This window comes from Cyprinodon tularosa, unplaced genomic scaffold (assembly GCF_016077235.1).
Source record: "Cyprinodon tularosa strain WSP-4 unplaced genomic scaffold, ASM1607723v1 ctg109, whole genome shotgun sequence".
Lineage (NCBI taxonomy): Eukaryota > Metazoa > Chordata > Actinopteri > Cyprinodontiformes > Cyprinodontidae > Cyprinodon > Cyprinodon tularosa.
Window position 1 is genome coordinate 212,164 of NW_024037882.1, and position 23,353 is coordinate 235,516.

Below are 23,353 nucleotides of genomic sequence, written 5' to 3' on the forward strand. Positions count from 1 at the left end.
ATATATTTAAGAAAAGGCAAACTTATCATTTTATCTCATAATCTCTCTCTATATTAATATGAAAATATTTTTGTCTGAGAAATATCAAACATAAGTTAAAATAGTTTCTCTTTAATTAAATGTTAAAATCATATTTTTTGAGGTGTTGTTTCTACTTGTTTGTTCTTTCCAGGAACCTGCAGGCCTTGTGGAGTGAAGGTCATGTTTTGGCCTGGCACCTGTCGCAGGCCTTCAGAGATGATTCGTCCCGTTGGGCACAAAAGAAATGTTTGCAGTGGGACAATCTAGAGAAGAAGCTGCCTAACTTCCTGGATGAGCTCATCCCCTGTCCGTGCACACTGGCTCAGGCTCGAGCAGACACGGGGAGATTTCATGTGAGCATGTGCGCAGAAATTACTGTATGATGTACTCATTTTGTCCCCTCTTGGTGAAATATTCAAAAAGTGAGCATTTTGACAGCTGTGCTTCTGATGCCTTCTTTTCCTCAGACTGATTACAGCTGTAACATTGAGACGGGCAGTGTGTGTACTTACCACCCTGGTAGTGTCCATTGTGTCAGAGCCATTCAGGCCAGGTATGGGGGCATAATAACAGGGGCACGTTTTAAACATTTAAGTTCGAGTAATATAAAGTTTGTTGCTTGTGTTTTACTCTTCAATTGCAGCTCAAATCATGGATCGGGACAGCAGTGTTGCTATGACCACAGCGGTGCTCTGGTCCTGATGGGCGACTCTGTGGGTGGCAGCACTCCAGACCGTGCTCATGACTGGGGCTCACCCCCTACAGAGAGCCCCCTCGGGTTCCTGGGTATTCCCACTGGCTTTATGATGTGACGAGCTTCTGTTACTGCTGCCTGTGGAGCGACCTCTGCCACATCTACCTAAACCATCGACCCTCCAGTGGATGTCGCAGATACCAGCCACCAAGAGCAGGTTGAACCATAATGTAATCAAAAAGTCATAGTGTTTATACATAAAATAATATTGCAATTGGAAATTCTCAAAACTGTCATTTTATTTATTTTATTTTGTGGCATACTGTAGCATTGTTCCCCTCCCCCATCTGTTGCTACTCACAGTTGGTCATCTGGCTGAGAGAGAGCTACTAGACATTTCTCTTTAAAAAAAATAAAATAAATGTAGGGGTTTGTATGTACGGAAGCCGAGAGTGGCCGTGTCACTCAGATACTTTTTCACGCTTTTCTTTCTAGAGTTTTTCATTATCTAAAGATAACGAAAGCCGTTTTCTTGTGATAACAAGATAAAAGTTTTCTCACCTATCATCTCATCATAGCGTGATGATATGTATGTGTTTAACTGATTACGTCCTTCAATACCACAACAGCAGGAGAGGGTTTATAAGTATAAGTCATGGCAGCCTATGTGTTATTCTGTAAATAATCCTTTGTTTAACTTTTAGGTAGTAAGACAACATTGTTGGTTTGTATGATTTGCTTCCACTTCTGATTCTTAAGCAATTAGACCTATGTCTGCGGCGCCTTAGCGCCTGGTGTTTGCAAGATCAAGACCTGTAACAGGTAAGAGATGCATTAACCCCCAAAATGAGTCCAGATTAAAGATTTTCATTGAAAAACAGTTCAATTTGTTTCTACTGTACAATAACTAAACAGTTATTAACTGTAATGACAAGATAGTTATGACGTTATCTTGAGAAGGCAAAGGAAAAAAAATGTTTAGTACGACCGTTCTCGGCTTCCATTTTCAAAACACAAACTGTTAATTTATTAAAACAGCTTTTTTTAAAAGGTAACTTTATATAACAGTAACTACGGTTATTAAATCAAAGAAAAGGCTCATCTGTAAAGCATTTGATTTCAGCTAGCTCTTTCAGCAGATATTCCAGGTTATTCACCTGCTAACATCAGCTTTTTAAGCAAAATTGTAGAAGTATTTTTTAGATAGACCCTTTAAAGTCAAAATACAGTTTAATGGTTGATTCTACTGTGATATTGCACGAGTTTGTGTATTAAAAACAAACAGTACAGTAAGGTTCTAACATTATTCTGACATGAGTCACCCGTACGGTATGGCTTTGTTATAATAACATTAAAAAATGTGTTTTTATACGAGGTAGTCACTGAATAGCATCAGTAATGTAATGATTTGTAATTCTGTTGTTTATTAGCTTCTTACCATTTTGATTTTGGTTTTTGAGACCTGTTTTCTCATAAACTGTTTACCTCAATCTGACCTTCCTCCAAACACTTTCTACAAAGGAACATGAGAGCAGAAGGTAAAACCAATTTTTTTGAAAGCTATTGAGTTAAACTGAGAGCATAGAAGTGGATGATATATATGTCAATACAACATAAACTAGTAGGGATGGAACGGTTTTTGAAAACCGTCCAAACCGTTCGGTTCGACTGTCTCGGTTCGATTCGCGTGTGTTGCTCCTTTTTCTCATAGGCGAAGCGTGTACACTCCAGAGCAGAAGGTGGCGGTACTGCAAAGAAGAAGCAAAGCAGCGTAGCTGGGTGAAGCAGAAAAAAATCAGTTGTTGTGGAGAATTGTGCCGGAATGGCGAGTGGGAAAGAACAGGAGTTGGAAGACGCACCAGCAGCACTTTATAGGTCTGCTGTATGGGATCGCTTTGCATTTAGAGTGACCTACGATGACGGCGGAAAGAAAGTTGTGGATAAAAGTACAACAGTGTGCAAGCATTGTGCAACACGTTTTGTTTATGCTAACAGCAACACGACCAACATGTCATGCTAACCCCGAAATCCCACGTACTCCGTCAGCGCTATGCCCCGCTGCGCTCCAGACCGCCTGCACAAAGCAAAGCCTACAGCCTCCACTGAGGCTCCCGTCCGCTCCGCTCTGACTTCCTTGGAGATCGTAGAGGGCATGCGTGAGATGATTAAATTCAAAGCAGCAAAACATGCGGAAATGATCCAGGGTTTCCGCGGATCATTAAAAATAATTACAATTCATGAATTTTTTTGGGATTTTTTCATTAATTTCATTAATTTTTATGGGATTTCGGTGTAACAATCAGCATACAGTATACCGAACCGAACCGAAAACCGTGACCACGAAACCGTGAACCGAACCGAACCGTGGTTTTTGTGAACCGTTCCACCCCTATAAACTAGATATAGAAACATTAATATTTGTGCCAAAACGTTGGTTTAAGTCATTCATTTTGTTTCTTTCTTGCTGCTTCACAGGTGTTGTCTTTGGGAATCTGCATTTTATAACATTTGACGGCCTCAGCTACACCTTCAGTGGCAGAGGAGAGTATTACCTGGTGTTTTCAGGACACAGAGAGCTGAGAGTTCAGGCTAGAACAACACAACTAAAACTGAAGGATGGTGAGTTCACTTTTAAAGTCTATTTTCACCCATATTTGATCCAAATGGTCCTACTGTATCACTTTAAACGTAGGTTTTGTCTGGATATAAATTGCTCTTGGCCCCTGCAGTTATTTATTTCTTGGTTTATTTATTCTTTATGAATTGTGTCTTCTTTTGTCAGCACCCAGGTAAAGAGAAATTTCACAGTTCTCCTCCAAAAAAAAGATGATAGTAAAATTCATGAATTGTAGGTGACAAGAATTGATCAATGTTTTGTGAGATTGAAACTGGATCAAATTGCAGATAGGGACTGTTACCCTATTATGTAGTCATTAGCAGTGGGTCAAAAAGTTCATATAGAAAAACTGCCAAGTAAAGGTAAAAGGAAAACTAGGGACAGGGCGTGAACAGAAAACCAGGCAGAGCAACAAAGAAAAACAGGCCTGACAACAGAGGGAACCTGTAGGGGACAAATAAATAGATGAGTACCTTGGCTCAGGTAGGGAGATGGCAAACAGTAATCATAATTCAAAATGTACCAATAACCAAATAAACTAAAAGGAGAACAAAAATATAAAAAGGTTAGACTAAATTGGGAAGCACCAATCTAGAAATAGCGAGCACAAGTAAATGAACTAAGGACGTTGTGACCCAAGGAAAACAATAAACATGAAGGAAATGGTTAAAATATATTGAAAAGAAAATCAGATAATTATTCAAAATTTCTCTGAACCAAGCAAACCAAAGTGTTAACTCTAGAAGATAATCTGCTTTGACAAAGTCATTTTTGTGTTCACCTTTAAGGCACCTTAGTCAATGCTACCAAGCTATCATCAATGGCCATGAAGGAGAACTCCTCGGATGTCATTGAGGTACGAGCAGCAGGCGACCAACTTCAGGTGCTGAGGAACCAGAAGATCCTGCCTTTTACGGATCAATTATGGATGACTCTGCAAGGTGGGCTAATTTTAATTTTCTCATTTGGTGTTTACTTTTAATAACAGAAAGTCCTTTCGAAGGCTTGCAGTGCTGTTTTATATTTCCCATTCTTAGTTCAGTCATAAAGTTCTGGATCACCTCTCACCAGTTTACCTCATCCAAGTAAAGACTGTAACACCTCACCAAGCCAGATTGAGCTAAAGGGATACTTTCTGCTATGCAAAGCTAACTGACAATTAACTTTCAGTACAATTCAAATTTTCCCTACCATCCTGAAATGTCTCATCTGTCACTGTTGACTTACATTTTTTAATTATTGCTCATTAAGTGGTTAAGTATATTGTTGCCATTTGCTGACTTGTGAAGATAAACACACTCTGCATTAAGTGAATGTCAAAAATCATCTTTCCATTGTACGGTACAGTACTAGGGTGATCAATTGGCTTTTTTGGTTTTGGTAGTTGCTAACTTTTTCCACTAGATGGCAGTATTTGCCTGTTATTGTTTTAAGAGGTCCTACAAAATGAAATGCTTATTTTCTAAAAATCCGTGTATCATTCGTTCTTTCTATTTTCAATTGCCAATCAAAAAACAAAAAATAAAAAATTGACTGGTTATTTTGTTATTTGTTTTTTATGGTTAAACCAAAAACGAAAAAAGGATTTGTTTTTCATATATCAATTCTAAGCTCAGATCAAGAATACGAAATGGAAAAACGGACAGCAACGCAGAATTTGTTTTTAATATTTAATCGGTACAGTTTACGTGACCCGGAAATAGCTCTTTGCGCAGCAGTTGGGGTAATGAAGTGGCTACCATGGCGACGCTAGAACCACACACTATGTTGATCGAGAAGCTGTTTGTTGTTGCTAGTTAAAAGTACAGTGCACAGAAAAGTTTCAAGAAAAAAGTTATACCTGGAAAATCCTGCAAATTTTCTCCGTTGTCATGTCCTCCTCAAGAGTCACACGCTTGGATCCTCGAAATAAAACGTAACTGTCCATGGCTGATAGGTCCGACTGCCTTATCTGGTGCAGTTTGATCGAACGTGGTGGGAGTAAGCCAATTGTTTTTTTAGCTAACGCTCCACCAAACTTCCGGGTCATGTAAACTGTACCGATTAAATATTAAAATCAAATTCTGCGTTGCTGTCCGTTTTTCCATTTCGTATTCTTGATCTGAGCTTAGAATTGAAATATGAAAAACCAATCCTTTTTTCGTTTTTGGTTTAACGATAAAAAACAAAAAACAAAATAACCAGTCAATTTTTGATTTGTTGTTTTTTGATTGACAATTGAAAATAGAAAGAACGAATGATACACGGATTTCTAAACCGGTGTTTTTGTAGATTTCCCCTTTTCTTAATTTGGAAAAATCAGAGAAAAAGAAAACCGCTTAAATACAGAGTGTATGTTAAAATGTCATTTTCTTAGTATTGCTGGTAATGCTTTATTAAATGCCTTTAAACACCAGTTTTCCACTTGGTATGCACCTTGCTTTTGCTCTAGTTCTTTACCACTGCCTGCATCCTATTTTTTTTCTTTTTAGACCAATGGAAATTCAAAAGTGTTGATGTTGCTTAATTGTTATCTTCAAGATTTGAATTAGGTGATTTAAATCTTATTCTCCTTTAGGTGTCTTTGTATTTGCTCCCTGTCCTCAGAATGTGACAGTGACCTTCTCCTCTGGTGCTGCTGTGGAGGTCCGTCTCTACGAAGGAAATAGCTACCGTGCTGCTCCCAGTAGAGTTTTCCAATCACACCCTGGGTCTCCTTGGCCAGATGAACTCTGATCCATCGGATGACTTAATGACCCAATCTGGAAAGGTCGTATCCTCAGCTAATTCCACGCCAGAGGAAATCTTTACATTTGGGGCTGGATGTGAGTATGAGGAACAGTTGAGCTTATGGCATCAAATCATCAAAGTTAAATATTCCTCAGTAACATTGAAACTTAACATTAACATAGTTACCAGCTGTTAAGACACTTAAGGGTTTAATTGCATTTTCAAAATAATGAAACTAGAAGCAATAAAAGAAAAAAAGATTTAAAAAAAAGATAAATCCAAAACTTTTTCTATGCCATTTTGCTTGGCTTTAACATGTGCCTATTGATTAAAGTTAGTTTATAGAATAAACTAACTTTATTCAATAAGCACATGTTAAATAAAGTTAGTTTTTTCTTGTTTTTCAGTGAGGTGTTGCTCAGGGCATCATATCTAAGCAACTGCTGTCTTGATTTACAAAACTGTCCTGTTAAATAAACTTTAATTTTGTATCAGGTATACCTAGAGAGGTTTTGTAGTGAGAACAATTGTAAGGGAAGTAAACAAATCTCCAAAGCTGGCTCTCATAGAATTGCAGCCCTTTTTCAGTGTGAGATTATACTAATAATACTCATCTTTTTAGGCCTGCTAATAAATGAAAAGAGCAAGTAATTAATCATTTAGATTGTGACTAGTTTCAGTTATACTGCCTTTACTTACTCAATGGTGTATTTAAACACAGTAATCCTTTATTCAAGTTATTATTATTACAGAAGCAACTTAAGGTCAGAAAAGAGATAGCCAGCAGGCATACAGAAAAAGGCTGAGATGTGTGGTGAGGGATGAAGAGGATCACAGGCTTCAGGCAGAAGGATGATCAGACAGATTGAAGATTGGACTAAGGCAATGAACTGAATACATTCCTCAACAGATTCAGTTCAGGAACAAGCTCAGCATCCTTCTTTGCTAACAACAGTCAAATTGACATCGACTCTCCTGCTTCTATAAACTTGTTTTTGGCCAAATCAGAAGATGGTGCTGCTCCCTCCACCTTTCACTTGTTTGCCTCTAGAAGTGAAGTAAAGAGGAAACTGGAGAGACTGAATAATAAGTCACCAGTTCCTCATGGTGTCAGCCCCACAGTCCCGAAAGCCTGTGCAGAGCAGCTCTGTGGGATTCTACAGCACCTTATACACCTTAGTGTGTTTCATTGATGTGGAAGACATCCTGCCTTGTTCCAGTGCCAGAGAAGACTTGGCCAACAGTCCTATGTGACTACTGGCTTGTTGCCCTGACATCTCGAAGGTCCTAGAGAATTCTGTTGGTTCACCCCCTCAAACAACCAGCTATCAGGACCTCCTGCAGTTTGCTTATTGCGTGGAATTGGATTCAAGATGTCATCATACACCTGCTTTAACAAATCCACTGTCATTTAGACAAGGCAGATAGCATTGTGCAGATTCTGTTCTTTGATTTCTCCTGTGATTCTGACTTACTTTGTCAGAAACTCCAGAAAACTCAGGAGTCATCAATCGGCTGGATCAAGGACTACCTGACAAACAGAGCAGTCTGTTAGACTGAAGGATCAGTTGTCAAATCAAGTAGTCAGCAGCACAGGAGCACCACAGGGGGCGGTACTCTCTCCATTCCTTTTACTTTATACACCTCCGACTTTTAGTACCAGTCCTGTCATCTGCAGGAATATCTGGTGAACTGCTTTGTGAAATGATGTGGAAAATATCATCTGGTCCTGAATATCAACAAAACTAGGGAGATGATGGTAGATATAAGAAGAAACAAGAACAAGTTAAAACCTCTACTTAAAAAAATTCAATAAGCGTATAAAGTGGGTCGGCTCTTTTGTAGGAACTCCTCTGGAATATCTTGATATGATTTCACACAGAAGAATTCTTCATAAAGTGAAGAAGATTAGACAGCTGTAAGCATCTTGTTCAGGCGATTTTTAAACAACAAAGTGTCTTCAGTCAGAGGCTTCTCCAGATCTGGTGCAAATCAATACCAATATAAAAGATCCTTCCTGCCATCAGCTATCAACACCTACAACAACCCACTGAAAAAACGAACCCTGTATAAGTTACTGTAACATGTCAGTTAAAAAAAAAAAATTGTATTATGTCTTTATAGTGCATTTACAGAATTTCGATTTTAATTTATAAGCTGCATCCTACTCATTTCCAAAACTATATTGTACAGGCATGGTATTTCTTAAATGCCAGACATAGTCTAAAATCATAACTTGTTTTCCAAAACATTTTCACTGATGTTAATCTCTTCCTCCAGGGAACATATCAAAGATGTCTTCCCTTTTCACCTATGACTCCCAGTACCTTTTGGATTCATACTTTTTTCCATCGAGCCACGACACTGCTTTTGTTCCAGCCTTTCCTCTGCCTCTGAAACCTGATGACCCCTTGGTAGCAGACATGTTGTTGATGTGTTTGGGAGAAGGGGCGCAGTTCTGTATACATGATACCCTTATACCTGAGAGCCTGGCGGTGGGAAACGCCACACTACGGGCCCATCAACATCATCAGGATTTAATGGAAGCCCTGGAGCCAGGTACCACATGTCACAAGATCATTGTCTGTCTATCTTTGATTTCCTTTAGCTCACAGGCAAAAACTGGAGATAAACTTACACATTTTCTTTCTGTCAACTTTATGGGTCAGAGACGTGATTTATCTTAATCAGATATTGAATTGAATCTATAATCATGAATATTTGATAACTTTCATTTGTCAGGTGAACACAGTCATTCCTGTTTTGTAAATTGGGAGCATCAGTTCTTTAAATATACCCTTCTTGTTCCTGACTTTCTGACATACTGCTGCTCTTTAGTGGTATCATGTGGCTGGCTTCCCACACCCAGGAACGGCAAGAAGAATGGAACAAATTACCTGCAGGGGGAAACCCTGGGCTTCACCTGCAATGAAGGATATATACTGTACAGGTCGACAGAGCGCACCTGTCTAGCGGAGGGGAAGTGGACAGGAAAGCAGCCGTACTGTATTACAGGTGAGTTTGGAGGAGAGGGAGAGAAATGTGGGTAACTCACCACTTTTTAAATGCAAACTATTTTGTCAATGCAACAAACTTCATAAATACGTATCATTTTAATAACAAACCAGTTTGGAAACCACTAACACATCTAAACCATACTGAGAGACTAAAGGTTCACTGTTTATCTTTTTAGGTGTTTTGTTTGTGTGTCTGTCTGTCTGTCTGCCTTTGTACATGATAGCCTGAAAAGTATGAACAGATTTTAATGAAATTTTTACCAAAGGTTCACCACAGTCCAAGGAACAATCCTTTATATTTTGGTGGTGATCTAGATCAGTATTTCCCAACCTGGGGTACGCATACCCCTAGTGGTCTGTGAGTGTATTCAATTCAATTTAATTCAGGTTATTTATATAGCGCCAATTCACAACATGTCATCTAATGGCACTTCACAGTTCAACAAATCATACAGTCAAATTGATTCAAAGTTTTCTATCTAAGGAAAACCAGTTGATTGCCTCGACTAATTGACTCAAAGGCAATCCCTCACAGTAAGCATGCTTGTAGCGAAACTGGAGAGGAGTCAAACGACCCGCATTATAATCGCCTCGGCTCTTATCGGCATGCTGTGGGAAAACCAGAGCCTGGTTGACCCGCTAAATTAAGTGATGCTATTGAAAGCAATGTATGGACGTCAACACACCAGTCACTTCTGGCGCAGAGCTGATAAGAGGGACTCTGACGGAAAAAAGAGCGAAATAATAAAGAATACTGACTACGCCCTGGCTCCCGTCCATGTTGCTTTCCATTATTTACTTCCCTGATTTCCAATGCAGTGTCGACATCATCATCGCTCGGTCACCGAGTGTCATGCCGTCATTAAACATGCAGTGGCAATGGCCACAAAGCTTGCTAGCAGGGGGTCAGACTCGGCTTTTAGGTCAAATGGAAAAAAAGCCAAATTGTTAGTGCGTCAACCCGGCTTTGAATCACCCAGGTTTTCAGTGGGAAAGCAGCTTTGGAAAATTAAATTGTATATGACAATTAATGTGCTCTGAGTAAACAAACAACAACTGATATAAACTTTGGGGACAATTCAATTTCAACTCATTTAATAACTCTGGTTTTGATTCTTTTTATGTGTCTTTGAATACAATCTAATGCAAAAAAGAACTACCGGTACACATCTGCCTAAACTAACATTTTTAATTTAAGAGTCCTTATTACAAGTGAGCCACTTCTTTCTTTCAAAACTTTGAGAGATATTTTTCCTATTAATTGTAGAATATTGTAATACTTTTGTAAAGTACAGAGTTTTCTTTCATGAACAAACGTTCTTCAGCAGAATTTCTATTTACTTAAAGATGACCAAACCCGTTTCCTACTCTCTACATATGCTTCTGAGATTTACTGAGCTTGTAGATGATCTTGGATGTACCATAGAGCAGATCATAGCAGAAAATACTTTTTACTTGCTGCATCTTTACCTAAACTACACAACATCTTTTGTTTTCACATTAGAAACGTATCAATTCTTAACATTACTTATCGTAAAAGCAGCTATCTTTTATACTTTCTAATTTCTGTTCATTTCTGTACTGCTATTTCTGTAAAAAAAAACAATTCTGATGCACAAAGCTGGAAACTGTACTTGTGCCAGATATCTTTGATTTCCTAAAACAGAAAAGACTGTAATACAGCCTTTCTTGCAGTATGTGTGGAGGGATGGCTGTGGCAGAGACAAGTTGAACAAATAGACTTGAATACATTTCGATGATGCTTTATCATTTACATAAAAAGTACATCTTATGTTAGACATAACTGTTTTTTTCTGATATTTAAATCTTGAAATTATAGCATTTATGCTGTTTCAAGACTGTAAAACATCGCCTAACCAATGTTTTAAGTTAAATGTAATTCCTCTGTGCATGATGTTTATGATACTGAGAAAGCTTTGCTGAATCCTCATTCATTGGCCATCCAGTTTTAAATTAGCAATTTGTGAATTTTAAACATCTACTGCAGATGCCTAAAACATCAGCTCAGTCCTTTCCCTGACCATGAGCTTAGTAAAGGAGGTGTGGTGTAGTTTCTCAATTTAACCAGCAGCTGGCAATATTTACCTCAGATTTCTTTTTTCAATATGTGTTTTGCTTCAGATGTTAATTTGTGTTTTTTTTTCTTACACTGTTGCTTTCCACTTGCTCACATATTAAAAACGTAAAACATGTGAGATTAACTTTTTATGGTAATGTAACAAACAGCCCATCTTTATTGGACTCATTTTTCTAAATTCCGTGTTTATGATGTGTTATTTCCCAATAGACATCTTAGTTAAAATGCAAGTACCTTTTCCAGGAAATATTTGCTTGAATGATTAATTCCCTGGGGAAGGATGGGTTTAATCAAGTTAAGACAGAATGGCAGGACTTTTTATCTACAGTATGTGACAATGATTGCTCTCGCTCTATGGCTCCCTGTACACAAATCTGAGCTAACAACTGTCAACATGGCCTCAGGAGCTCGGTGGCAGGTGTTGCTGGAGCCATTTCCTTCTTCTTCATTGTTCAGATGTGACCTCCAGTCAAGTAAACAATGCTAAATACAGACTGAGCTGCAGCCGTCCTCCTCCCCTCATATGAATTACTGCGGCACGATGTGTAGAGTCAAAAGAAGTCGTAATTAAGTTGAGAAGGACGTGCCATTGAACAATAAATACCAACACTTCCAGTTTGACTCCCTCTCAGTCACTTTAATGAGCTGCTGCTGTCTGTCCAGAGGTCACAGTGAGTCCAACAAGGTGTTTCATAAATTTACCTTTTACAAAAAGGAGCACAGTTCCTATAGTTTAAAATGTATTTCCTATCAAACTAAATTCAAATGAACTAAATTCAAAGTTTCTTTTGAATCGTGTGTTCCCACATAGTGCACCTATGAAATTAGATTTAAAATTGTATACATATAATAGAATAATGCTCCAATTAGCACATCAATCATAAAATTGCATTGCATTTACAACATAATCTGAAATCTGCTTCATCCAGGTTTTGTGAAGCTTGAATTTCAAAATAGGGTTGTGGTTTTAACAAAGGCATAACTGATTCTGTTTAAACCAGTAGGCAAACAAAATGCTTACTTCTATCGATGCAATATAGTGCAACGTTCTAGAAGTGACCAGATATAACAAGGTTCAGGCTTGTTGTCTCTGTTGTATAAGCAAAGCATCTTGGACTTAAGCTGTACTTTCAACATAGTCGGGTACAGTGCAAGACGAACCAGGCTGCCTACCCAACTGGGCTTAATCTGTGAGCTATGGCATTATATTTAAGGCCGACAAAAGAAGGTACATACAAGCAACGACAAAATTCTTGGTACCTGTTTTTTTTTTTTTTTTTTTTTTTATGAAAGAAAACCAACAATAGTCACAGTAATAACTCGAATTTGACAAAAGTAATTTGTACAATTCTATGAAAATAAACACATTTTAAACAAAAAATTTCTTTTTCAACTATTGGCGGCTGCTGGTCTCTGAGATAAGGGGGGCTCAATGATGTTTATTAAATCAGAACATAAAGTACTACATTGACAAATGTTGAAACACATAAAACACGTCACTACAACGTGTGAAAATAGTTTTTTAGACGTGCTCTGAAATAATCTCCAAAAACCACAGCAAGAGTTCAGCACAAGACGACTGTCCTCTCTCACATGATGAGGAAACTTCCTCTCTCTTTGCATGTAGTGTAGAACGGATATAGAATTGACAAATCAGAGGCCTCCCTTCCCTCCTCCTATTCAGTGACTACATTTATGAGGTTTAACAATGTATATTTGACCAATTATTTTACAAAATTTACAGGGGAAGTTTATCCTCCCTAGTGTTCAGTGGGAAATCAACACCGTTTTCAACCATGCTTCAACAGAATGATTAAAAAAAGTAAACTTATTAAAAAACATAGCTGGGCAAAAGACTGAAAAATAATGTGACCAAAGGGACATGTTGTGCCCACTATTTAGCAACTCAAGTTTGCCAATATATATATAGGGCTACAGGTATCACTGTTCTGTTAGGTGACATGGTGTGCACTACACTCAGCATGGACCACAGTAAGCAAAGGGAAGAGTTGTCTCGGGATATTAGAAAGAAAATTATAATCAGGCCTTGTTAAATTTAAAGGCTATCAGACCATCACCAAGCAGCTTGATGTTGCGTATAATTGCATATATTCTTTAGAAATGTAAGAACCATGCTATAATTCCGTATGGCTGTAAGGGTGGGATTGTGTGAATATGAAGTTGTTTCTGTCTACTTGTCAGGTTGGGTGTTTGCCTTCCCTTTCCCACCTACTGAACATCCTAGGCCCAGGTATAAGCAGTGCTTGCCTCCTCCTTCCAAGATTACCTTGTGTTTATCTTAATTTATATTCCTGTAAATCTGTCTATAGCTTCTCTAAAGAAAAGCATCTACACACCACTATGTTTCATCTTAGGATGATGTTTTTAGGGTGGCATTCACACAAAGCCTCTTCCATCTAATGGCAAATTATTGAACTGGATTTTAAGTGAAGGAGGAAACCATATAAAGAAGCAAACCCCCCCCCCCAAAGATTGGTGATCTTTGGGTTGACAAAGCTTTAAATGCCAAATAGGGAGAGCAACTGACTTTAAAGCAAGCCATATTTTTCTACTTCCTTTATTTTAATTTCAGTGAAAATAATGTCTCTGCCTCAGAAAGTTCACAGACTTTTACACCAAATGTATATATACTATCTTGATACTATTTAAATCTCCACAAATTCATTCTTTTGAAGAAGATTTATATGAATAATACACCTGACTTGATGTGATGGTTGAAAGGTTGTTCTATAAGAATTGTTCTTTAAATGGATGGTGTCTAATTTTGCCTTAAATTTCTTTCATTTCTTTTATTTAAACTATGTAAAATGCCCTGAGAATGAACCTTAAACCAAATACTGAGGCTAGGTGCAGTATCTTGCTTTGTGCTGTTTTCTTTTGTGTCTTGTTGGAGCTAGGTATTTTTGAAGTCTTTATGTAATACGCAGAGTATTGTTTGACTGACATTTCCTCTTACCCTGTTTTGAATTCCAAGGATAGTTGCATTAATGAAAATAAGTCATGCAGGGTGAGATACACCTGAGGTGACAGCAGTAGCTCTTGGCACAAACACACTCCTTCCTACCAGTGAGAGAAAAATCAACAGCTCTCAATTAAACTTCTCATCTCGTTCTGAAAAATGGCTTCTTTGTGATAAGTATGTTGCTTCAGGGTGCCTGGGAAAAACACAAATATATGCATTGTCTTTGAAATTACTCCCAAAGGTAAATGCTGGAATTAATCTTTTTTTTTTCCAGTTTTATATAGTTGGGTGTGGAAAATATAATTGTTAAATACATTATTTTTTTCATTTTAACTCTAAGGTAGAAAAAACTTTCTGCATCTTTAGTCTGATGAAACCCACTCATCAAACACCCATCTGGTTTTGTTTCCAGCTTTATGGGTTAAATCCCATGATGCTTTTCAAACTTTTTTTTAGTCTTGTGTTCCTCAGAGCTATGAACTTGTGCAATTGAGCCCATGCTGATCTGCTGCTGTGTTTTTTTTCCTGCCAGATATATTTTGGACCTGCTTTGAAAAAAAAAAAAAAATTACTTTTTGAAATGCATGAATTTAGCCTTCATACTTAAATGTTATTTCCACGGTCCCCCTGGAAAACTATACCCATGCTCACTCCTACATAAGAATAATAGGAGGAAACAATGACCTAACAATAATGTTTTTGGACTGAGAGGAAGCCAGAATACCAAGTGAAAACCTCAGGTATGCTTGAGGGTAACATCCAAACTATGCACAAAACCCTAGGTTTGCATTTTAATGAGTGGCCTTCTTGCTGCAAGGCAATGGTGTTACCAACTGTGTCAGCTGTTATATGAATGCCTATTTTTTGGATTTAAATACAGCTCATAACCTGAGGCCATTTACAGTAAATAAATAAACTATGGTCAATGTAAATATAGTAATTAGAAGGCAAGGCAAGGCAAATTTATTTGTATAGCACAATTCAGTACAAAGACAACGCAAAGTGCTTTACATGATTAAAATACAGGAAGATAAAACAGAATCAAAGCAAGTAGGAAAAAAAATTAAAAAAATAAAATAAAAAATGCAGAAACAAAAAAAGAATATTAAAAGCAGTTAGATTAAAGAAAATATGTTTTAGTTGAACTGTTTAACTAGAACAGTCGAAGGCAATCCTAAACAAATGTGTTTTTAGTCTTGATTTCAAGGAACTCAGGCTTTCTGCACTTTTACAGTTTTTCTGGAAGTTTGTTCCAGATTAGTGGAGCATAGGAACTAAATGCTGCTTCTCCATGTTTAGTTCTTGTTCTAGGTAGTGTTGCACCGATACCGATACCAGTATCGGACGGCGCCCCGATATTGCCCTAAAATGGTGGTATCGGCGAGTACCAACAAATAGGGCACCGATACCATTTTGAGAGCCAAGTTTATTCAACTATTGTCACCCACTGCTGGTAGGCAATAAAAAGTTCTACTGGATTCACTTTGTATTAGATTTTTTCCTGCTTCACAAAGGTAGGCAGCAGCTTGACAAAGCCATGATGGCAATTATTTTACATTATTATGGTATCGGTATCGGCTGATACTGCACAGCCAGGTATCGGGTATCGGTATCGGGGCCAAAAAATGGGATCGGCGCAACACTAGTTCTAGGTATGCAGAGCAGGCTGGAGCCAGAAGACCTGAGAGGTCTGGAGGGTTGATACACTGATAGCAAGTCTGTGATGTATTTAGGTGCTAAGCCATTCAGGGATTTATAGACTAACAGAAGTATTTTAAAGTCTATTCTCTGAGATACAGGGAGCCAGTGTAAGGACTTTAGAACCGGGGTGATGTGCTCTACTTTCTTAGTCTTAGTGAGGACACGGGCAGCAGCGTTCTGGATCAGCTGCAGCTGTCTGATCCACTTTTTAGGCAGACCTGGGAAAACACCGTTGCAGTAATCAATTCGACTAAAAATAAACGCATGGATTAGTTTTTCCAGATCACGCTGAGACATTAGTCCTTTAATCCTGGAAATCTTCAGAATTTTTTTTCACAACTGAAGCAAATCAGTTACAAAATGTGAGCATTTGATTATTTATTTTTATCAAATTGTGCCTCTACTGTATTGAAAGAATGGCTTTGAACCTATCCGCTTAGCTGTTTCTCCTCTAGATGAAGCAGCTGAAGGAGCCTTTTATGCTAGATGCTAGTACTAGCCTAGCTATGAGGATCAGTCTGCAGTGACCAGCTGGAGATTGCCGCTTACACCAGGCCTGGTGCTGCTGGAGTTTTCCTTTCCACTGTCACTACATGCATGATTGTTGTGAGGTATTAATACAAACTGGGTGCATTCCTCTTGCCAGAATGTGGTTGTGTAGTCACCTCAGCTTAGCCCAGGATTCTGTGTTTAACCAGATGTCCATGGTCCAAAACAACCTTGTCTGCAGTCAGATGGCCAGGTCCCAGACTGGAAAGCGTTTTTGCAGGGGTTTGTATGCAACAAATGCACAGTTTCAATTCCAAAAGATCAGTTTATTACATCAATTTAGAACAAGATGCATAAGTGAGTGTTATTGAATTCCATATGTGAGTTTTCTGAACGCTGCATATAAAGAATAGTGCAGGTTTGGTTGTCTTGAAGGTCAGCTAAAATATTTTCTTTGGTTCTTTATGTTATTATTTATTGGATTGAAATGGAGTATTGACTTGAGACTGGAAATGTACAGTCTTCAACCTGAATAGCTTTCTATAACTGTATATTATGATCAATGATGGTTTGCTCTGAGGGCTAATGAGGTAAATGTGTGTTTTCAGCAGAAGGGAACTGATGGTTGACATCATGTCAGTTCTCCACATATGGAAAGCCCAAAATTATTGGTGCATTTAATATCTACCAGGTAGATCAAAGTTAAACCTGGGTCTTGGTATAATTTCTCTTTAGAAACCTGGATACTTTCAATGCTTCTGGGGATTGTTTATTATGACTTTGTGTACTTTTATACATTTCAGAATGTTGTCTGTGTCTTCCATATTCCCCACTTAACATTTTGTGAATTTATTCATAGTGTGACACTAATCTTCTTCTAATTATCTCAAATCAGTCTCAATTATAAAACCAAAGAGTGATGAAAAGGACAAATTGAAATGTTTCGGTAAAACCCAATGTAAGGGTGAAAACATGGGCACATGGATGTTCGAATCAAGGCCACTTAACAAGATTTCAGTGCTTCCATGCAGGCAGAACATGCTGAAATCAGCAAAGTCCCACAGGGAAGTCAGCAGGGCAGTAGGAGTGGATATCTGATGCCAGTTGTAATAAGATTAGTTGGAAGAGTCTCTAAATCCTTCAACCTCTTTAGAAATCTTTTTGAAGAATGTACAACATGCTTCTCTGCAGGAAGAATGATCAGTGTATGAGCATTATCTTTTTAAGAAGCTATTTTAGTTGTGTTGGCGTTGCTTGGTGATAACAGATACACCTGCCCCTCCTTTGTATTGCTCTTTTTTACCCTTATGGAAGCTGGTGTAATTGTCTTTGGTTCCTTTAAAAATGTCAGATTTCTTAAAATCGGTTGCAAAACAACAATTGTATATAAAGTTATCAACAATTTGGGAAAGATTTGCTAATCTTGCAATTGCTGCAATTGATCTAAAATTTAATTTATTTAGCAGATTAAAAAATAGTCCATTTTTAATAGATTTATTTTTAACCATTCCCCGAATGTGTCACATCAGCTGCTGTGACCCTCACACCTGCAGGTCATTCCCTGATCAGCAGTGGACCCAATATAAGGACGGAGCCTCCACCTGCTCGCCGTCAGATTGTTGTCTAACCCCTAGTGGTAAACACTCTCAGGCCATCTGTCTGCTCAAGTCTAAGTTTTGACTAAGCCAAGTTTGTTCCCTCTCCTAAACCTGCCTGTTTTCTTCCCCCAGTGTCACGTCTGATAATCTGGACCCTCATCCTCGCTTGTTATCTTGGACTCCCTGGTGACGACCTCCTGCCTGCCCGACCACAGATTCAAGGATTGCCCCCAAACTCTGACTGGTTTCACGGATCTGACCCTTGCCTGTCTGACCAAGAGTAAAATAAACCTCCTAACTGTGCCAACTGCTCTGTTTGTCCATCTGTGCCTGTAGAGTGTGACAGTAAAATCTGACCAGACAACATGGACCCGGCTGAGCAGCTGCCTGCCCCCACCTCAGAAGTCCAATCCCTGAGGGATCTCATAACACGGCAAGGGAGAGCTTTGGGACAGAGCGAGCACAGGCTTACTGGACTGGAGACAGCAAGCCAGACCATTCACATGGAGCTCGCACAGTTGACGGCACAGGTAGCACACCTCACATCTTTGCTTACCTCTGTTGCAGCTCCACAACCGCCTCTAGTTCCCCAGACTCCAGCACCCGAGGTTCCTCAGCCACAACCGGCTTCTCCTTCGGTTTTTTCCCAAGCCGCAGCCCCATCTGTGAACCACAGCGGAGCGTATGTTCCTGATCCACCTCCATTTTCTGGTGAGCTCTCCAAATGCCGAGGCTTCCTGCTACAGTGCCAAATGGTCTTCAGCCAGCAACCCTCGGCTTTTGCTTCTGACCTTTCAAGAATATATTATGTTATGGGTTTGCTGCGGGAACAGGCTCTAGCATGGGCGCTTGCTTTCTCTTCCACCAACCCTCTAACATCTCTCACCTTTGCTCAGTTCTCCTCCGAATTAAGCCGAGTGTTTGATCATCCTGACCATGCTGGAGATGCGTCAAGGCGCCTATTAAAGCTCCGCCAAGGTCCCCGAAGTGCTGCAGAGTTTTTCTGTGGATTTCCGCACCGTGGCAGCCGAGTCCGGATGGAACGACAGATCTCTCAGAGGAGTATATTATAACGCCCTAAATGAAGCCTTAAAGGATGAACTCTCCCTCAAGGAAGAAGCAGCCGATCTTAACTCTCTAATCACCCTGTCAATCCGACTAGACAACAGGCAGCGTGAGCGACGCAGAGAGCGGAGCGGGCGACTTCCTGTTTCTCGGTCTGTCCAACCAGTCATTGGGGCCCACAGCGCCCCCTCTGTCACTTCCCCAGAACTGCCGCCTACCCCTGAGCCTTCTGGTGGAGAACCGATGCAGATTGGAGGCACACGTCTGTCAGCTGCAGAAAGACTGAGGCGACTCCAATCTGGAGACTGTTTCTATTGTGGCAAGCCTGGCCACAGAGTAACCAGCTGTCCTCAGCGGCCAAAAGACAGCGCTCATTAGAAGTGGGGAGTCTAATGAGCAATAATGAGTTCCCCCAATCTTCTAATCGTCTTCAGGTAAAAGTTAAACTGTGTCTTGACTCCTCTTCCCATTCTCTAGCTGCCTTGATAGACTCTGGGGCAGAAGACAGTTTTATTGATGCTGAATTGGCAAAGCGGCTGAATATTCCCATTGAACCTGTTAGTCCGCCATTGTCAGCAAAAGGTTTAAATGGCAAACTATTGTTTTGTGTTTCCCACCAAACAGTCCCAGTTTTGACAGTAACCTCGGGTAATCACAGGGAGTTAATCCAATTTAAGATTATTCCCAACTCCAGTTTTAGTATTGTGTTGGGACACCCCTGGCTGGTTCTCCATAACCCTCACATAGATTGGTCTATGGGGAGGATAGTTAGTTGGAGTTCGTTTTGTTCAGGCAATTGCCTTTGCTCTGCCCTACCCAAATCTGACACCAAAGACGAGTTTGTAGAAACCCCGGATTTGTCACAGGTTCCTTCTGAATATCACAATCTAGCAGATGTTTTTAGCAAGACCCAAGCCCAGACACTGCCCCCACATAGACCATATGATTGCTCCATTGACCTTCTCCCAGATGCCCCACTCCCTTCCAGTCGCCTGTACCATCTTTCTAAACAGGAACTAGGGGCTCTGGAGAGTTACATAAATGATTCCCTGGCGGCTGGTCTTATTCGCCGCTCTTCATCCCCTTTAGGGGCAGGGTTCTTCTTTGTTGGCAAAAAGGATGGTACCTTACGTCCTTGTATTGATTATCGGGCCCTGAATGACATTACCATTAAAAACAAGTATCCGTTACCCCTCATGTCTTCAGCATTTGAACTGCTTCACGGTGCAACTATCTTTTCTAAACTAGATTTGCGTAATTCATATTATTTGGTGCGCATCCGTGATGGGGATGAATGGAAAACTGCCTTTAAGACTCCTGTAGGCCATTTTGAGTATTTGGTGATGCCGTTTGGTCTAACTAATGCCCCAGCAGTTTTCCAGGCTCTAGTGAATGATGTCCTCAGGGACTTCCTGAACCATTTTGTGTTTGTCTACCTAGACGACATATTAATCTTCTCCAAGACCAAGGAGGAGCATGTCAGTCATGTTAGGCAAGTTCCCCAACGACTGCTGGAGAACAAACTATTTGTCAAGGCAGAGAAATGTGACTTTCATTGTTCAACCGTGCATTTCCTGGGTTTTATTATTGAAGAGGGACAGATTAGATCAGACCCAGCTAAGACAAAAGCAGTGGTGGAGTGGCCAGAACCCAAGACCCGAAAACATCTCCAGCGTTTCCTGGGTTTTGCAAATTTTTACCGCAAGTTTATCAAGGACTACAGTCTAGTGGTCCAACCACTGACCAAACTCACATCCACCAATCAACCATTTGTGTGGTCACCAGAAGCAGCTTCTGCTTTCAATGCATTGAAACAGTTGTTCGCCTCCCCACCAGTTCTTATCCAACCAGATCCTTGTAAACAGTTTGTAGTGGAGGTGGATGCTTCTGAGACTGGGGTGGGAGCAGTTCTGTCCCAGTATGGCAATCCTGCAAAACAGTTGTTGCCCTGTGCTTTCTTTTCAAGGCGATTAACAGAGGCCGAACAAAATTACAGTGTGGGAGACCGTGAGCTGTTAGCGGTTAAACTGGCCCTGGAGGAATGGCGCCATTGGCTGGAGGGTTCCTCCCAACCCTTTTTAGTCTGGACAGACCACAAGAATCTGTCTTATATACAGACTGCTAAAAGGTTAACACCCCGTCATGCCCGTTGGTCCTTGTTTTTCTCCAGCTTCAACTTTATTCTAACCTACAGACCAGGCTCCAAAAACGCCAAACCTGATGCATTGTCTCGTCAGTTCGACCCCAATTTACCCAAAGAGGAACCTGAGACCATTCTGCCAACCTCTATTGTAGTGGCTAACCTCTCCTGGGAGATCGAACAGTTAGTGAGGCAGGCCCAACAAGAACAGCCCACTCCCAGCAACTGTCCCACTGACCGCATGTTTGTTCCCGAAGGGGTTAGGTCTGAGGTTTTGCAATGGTCCCACTCCTCCAAGTTTGCCTGCCACCCTGGGGTACAAAGAACCATCTCCCTCTTAAAGAGGCTCTTTTGGTGGCCGTCAATGGTTCAGGACACCAGTAAATTTGTCTCTTCCTGTACAGTCTGTAATCGTGGGAAGTCCAGCAACCAGCCACCCTCCGGTTACCTTCAGCCGCTTCCAACCCCAAGCAGACCCTGGTCCCACATCTCATTGGACTTTGTTACTGGTCTCCCTCTCTCCCAAGGTAATGCAGTCATTCTAACCATAGTAGATCGCTTCTCTAAGGCTGCACATTTTGTCCCCCTTCCCAAGCTGCCCACTGCTGCAGAGACTGCCGACCTCCTTGTTCTCCATGTGGTCCGGCTCCATGGCATCCCTCTAGACGTAGTTTCGGACCGAGGACCGCAGTTCACCTCCAGGGTGTGGCGAGCCTTCTGCCAGGCTCTAGGAGCCACAGTTAGCCTGTCTTCTGGTTTCCATCCTCAAACCAATGGTCAGACGGAAAGGGTGAACCAAGACCTTGAAGCTGCCCTCCGTTGTATCATCTTGGACAAACCAACTTCCTGGTCCCAATACTTACCTTGGGTAGAATATGCCCACAATTCACTTACCAGCTCAGCTACAGGTATGTCCCCGTTTGAAGCTTCACTGGGTTATCAACCCCCTCTTTTTCCCTCTCAGGAGCGGGAACTCGCTGTCCCTTCAGTTCAGCATCACCTTCGAAGGTGTCACAGGGTTTGGCGAAGAACTCGAGCAGCACTCTCCAGAACTGCAGAAAGAAACCGCCGTCTCGCCGACCGTCACAGGCACCCAGCCCCCAACTATCAACCTGGACAGGAGGTCTGGTTGTCCACCAGGAACTTGCCACTGAAAGACACTTCCAAGAAACTCTCACCCAGGTTTGTTGGACCCTTCACTATTGACCGAATCATAAACCCTGTTACTGTTCGCCTTAACCTCCCCAGGACAATGAGGATCCACCCATCCTTTCATGTTTCCCAAGTGAAACCTGTCCTGTCCAGTCCCTTGTCTCCTCCTGTTCCGCAACCCCCACCCCCCAGGATCGTTGATGATGCCCCTGCATACACAGTGCGACGGCTGCTGGATGTTCGCCGCCGAGGACGTGGTTTCCAATACTTGGTAGACTGGGAGGGTTACGGCCCGGAGGAACGCAGCTGGGAACCACGTTCTGCCATCTTAGATCCTCAGCTCATCCGGGACTTCCACAAGAGGACAAGACGCCACCGGGCGCCTTGGAGGAGAGGACCTGTCACATCAGCTGCTGTGACCCTCACACCTGCAGGTCATTCCCTGATCAGCAGTGGACCCAATATAAGGACGGAGCCTCCACCTGCTCGCCGTCAGATTGTTGTCTAACCCCTAGTGGTAAACACTCTCAGGCCATCTGTCTGCTCAAGTCTAAGTTTTGACTAAGCCAAGTTTGTTCCCTCTCCTAAACCTGCCTGTTTTCTTCCCCCAGTGTCTCGTCTGATAATCTGGACCCTCATCCTCGCTTGTTATCTTGGACTCCCTGGTGACGACCTCCTGCCTGCCCGACCACAGATTCAAGGATTGCCCCCAAACTCTGACTGGTTTCACGGATCTGACCCTTGCCTGTCTGACCAAGAGTAAAATAAACCTCCTAACTGTGCCAACTGCTCTGTTTGTGTGCCTGTAGAGTGTGACAGAATGTTTCAGTAAGAATCAACCTATTTAGATTTCCCTGTAACCAGAGTAAAATAACTTAGCGCTTTAGTTAATGCTTTGATTCACTGAAGAAGCTGAAATGATAAAAATCAGCAATGACTGATTTTTTTCAAATTTTTTTAGGTTATTCTTGGTAGTTAAGCTCCTTTTTTTAATTATATGGTTTGCAAAATCTGAACTCAGTAAATAAAAACAGATGGATTTGTTTTGTTGTTTTCTCTATAATGCAGG

General features: G+C 40.7%; 1 protein-coding gene across 1 annotated transcript in view; it reads left to right on the forward strand.

Moving 5' to 3' along the window:
- Positions 1-23,353, forward strand: part of susd2 (sushi domain containing 2) — a 36,685-nt gene that overhangs the window by 7,713 nt on the left and 5,619 nt on the right. The window contains 10 exon segments of the mRNA XM_038293335.1: positions 173-374; positions 489-574; positions 665-774; positions 777-932; positions 3,191-3,334; positions 4,121-4,273; positions 5,890-5,977; positions 5,979-6,136; positions 8,322-8,600; positions 8,880-9,056. Coding sequence (XP_038149263.1) covers positions 173-374; positions 489-574; positions 665-774; positions 777-932; positions 3,191-3,334; positions 4,121-4,273; positions 5,890-5,977; positions 5,979-6,136; positions 8,322-8,600; positions 8,880-9,056 — 1,553 coding nt within the window.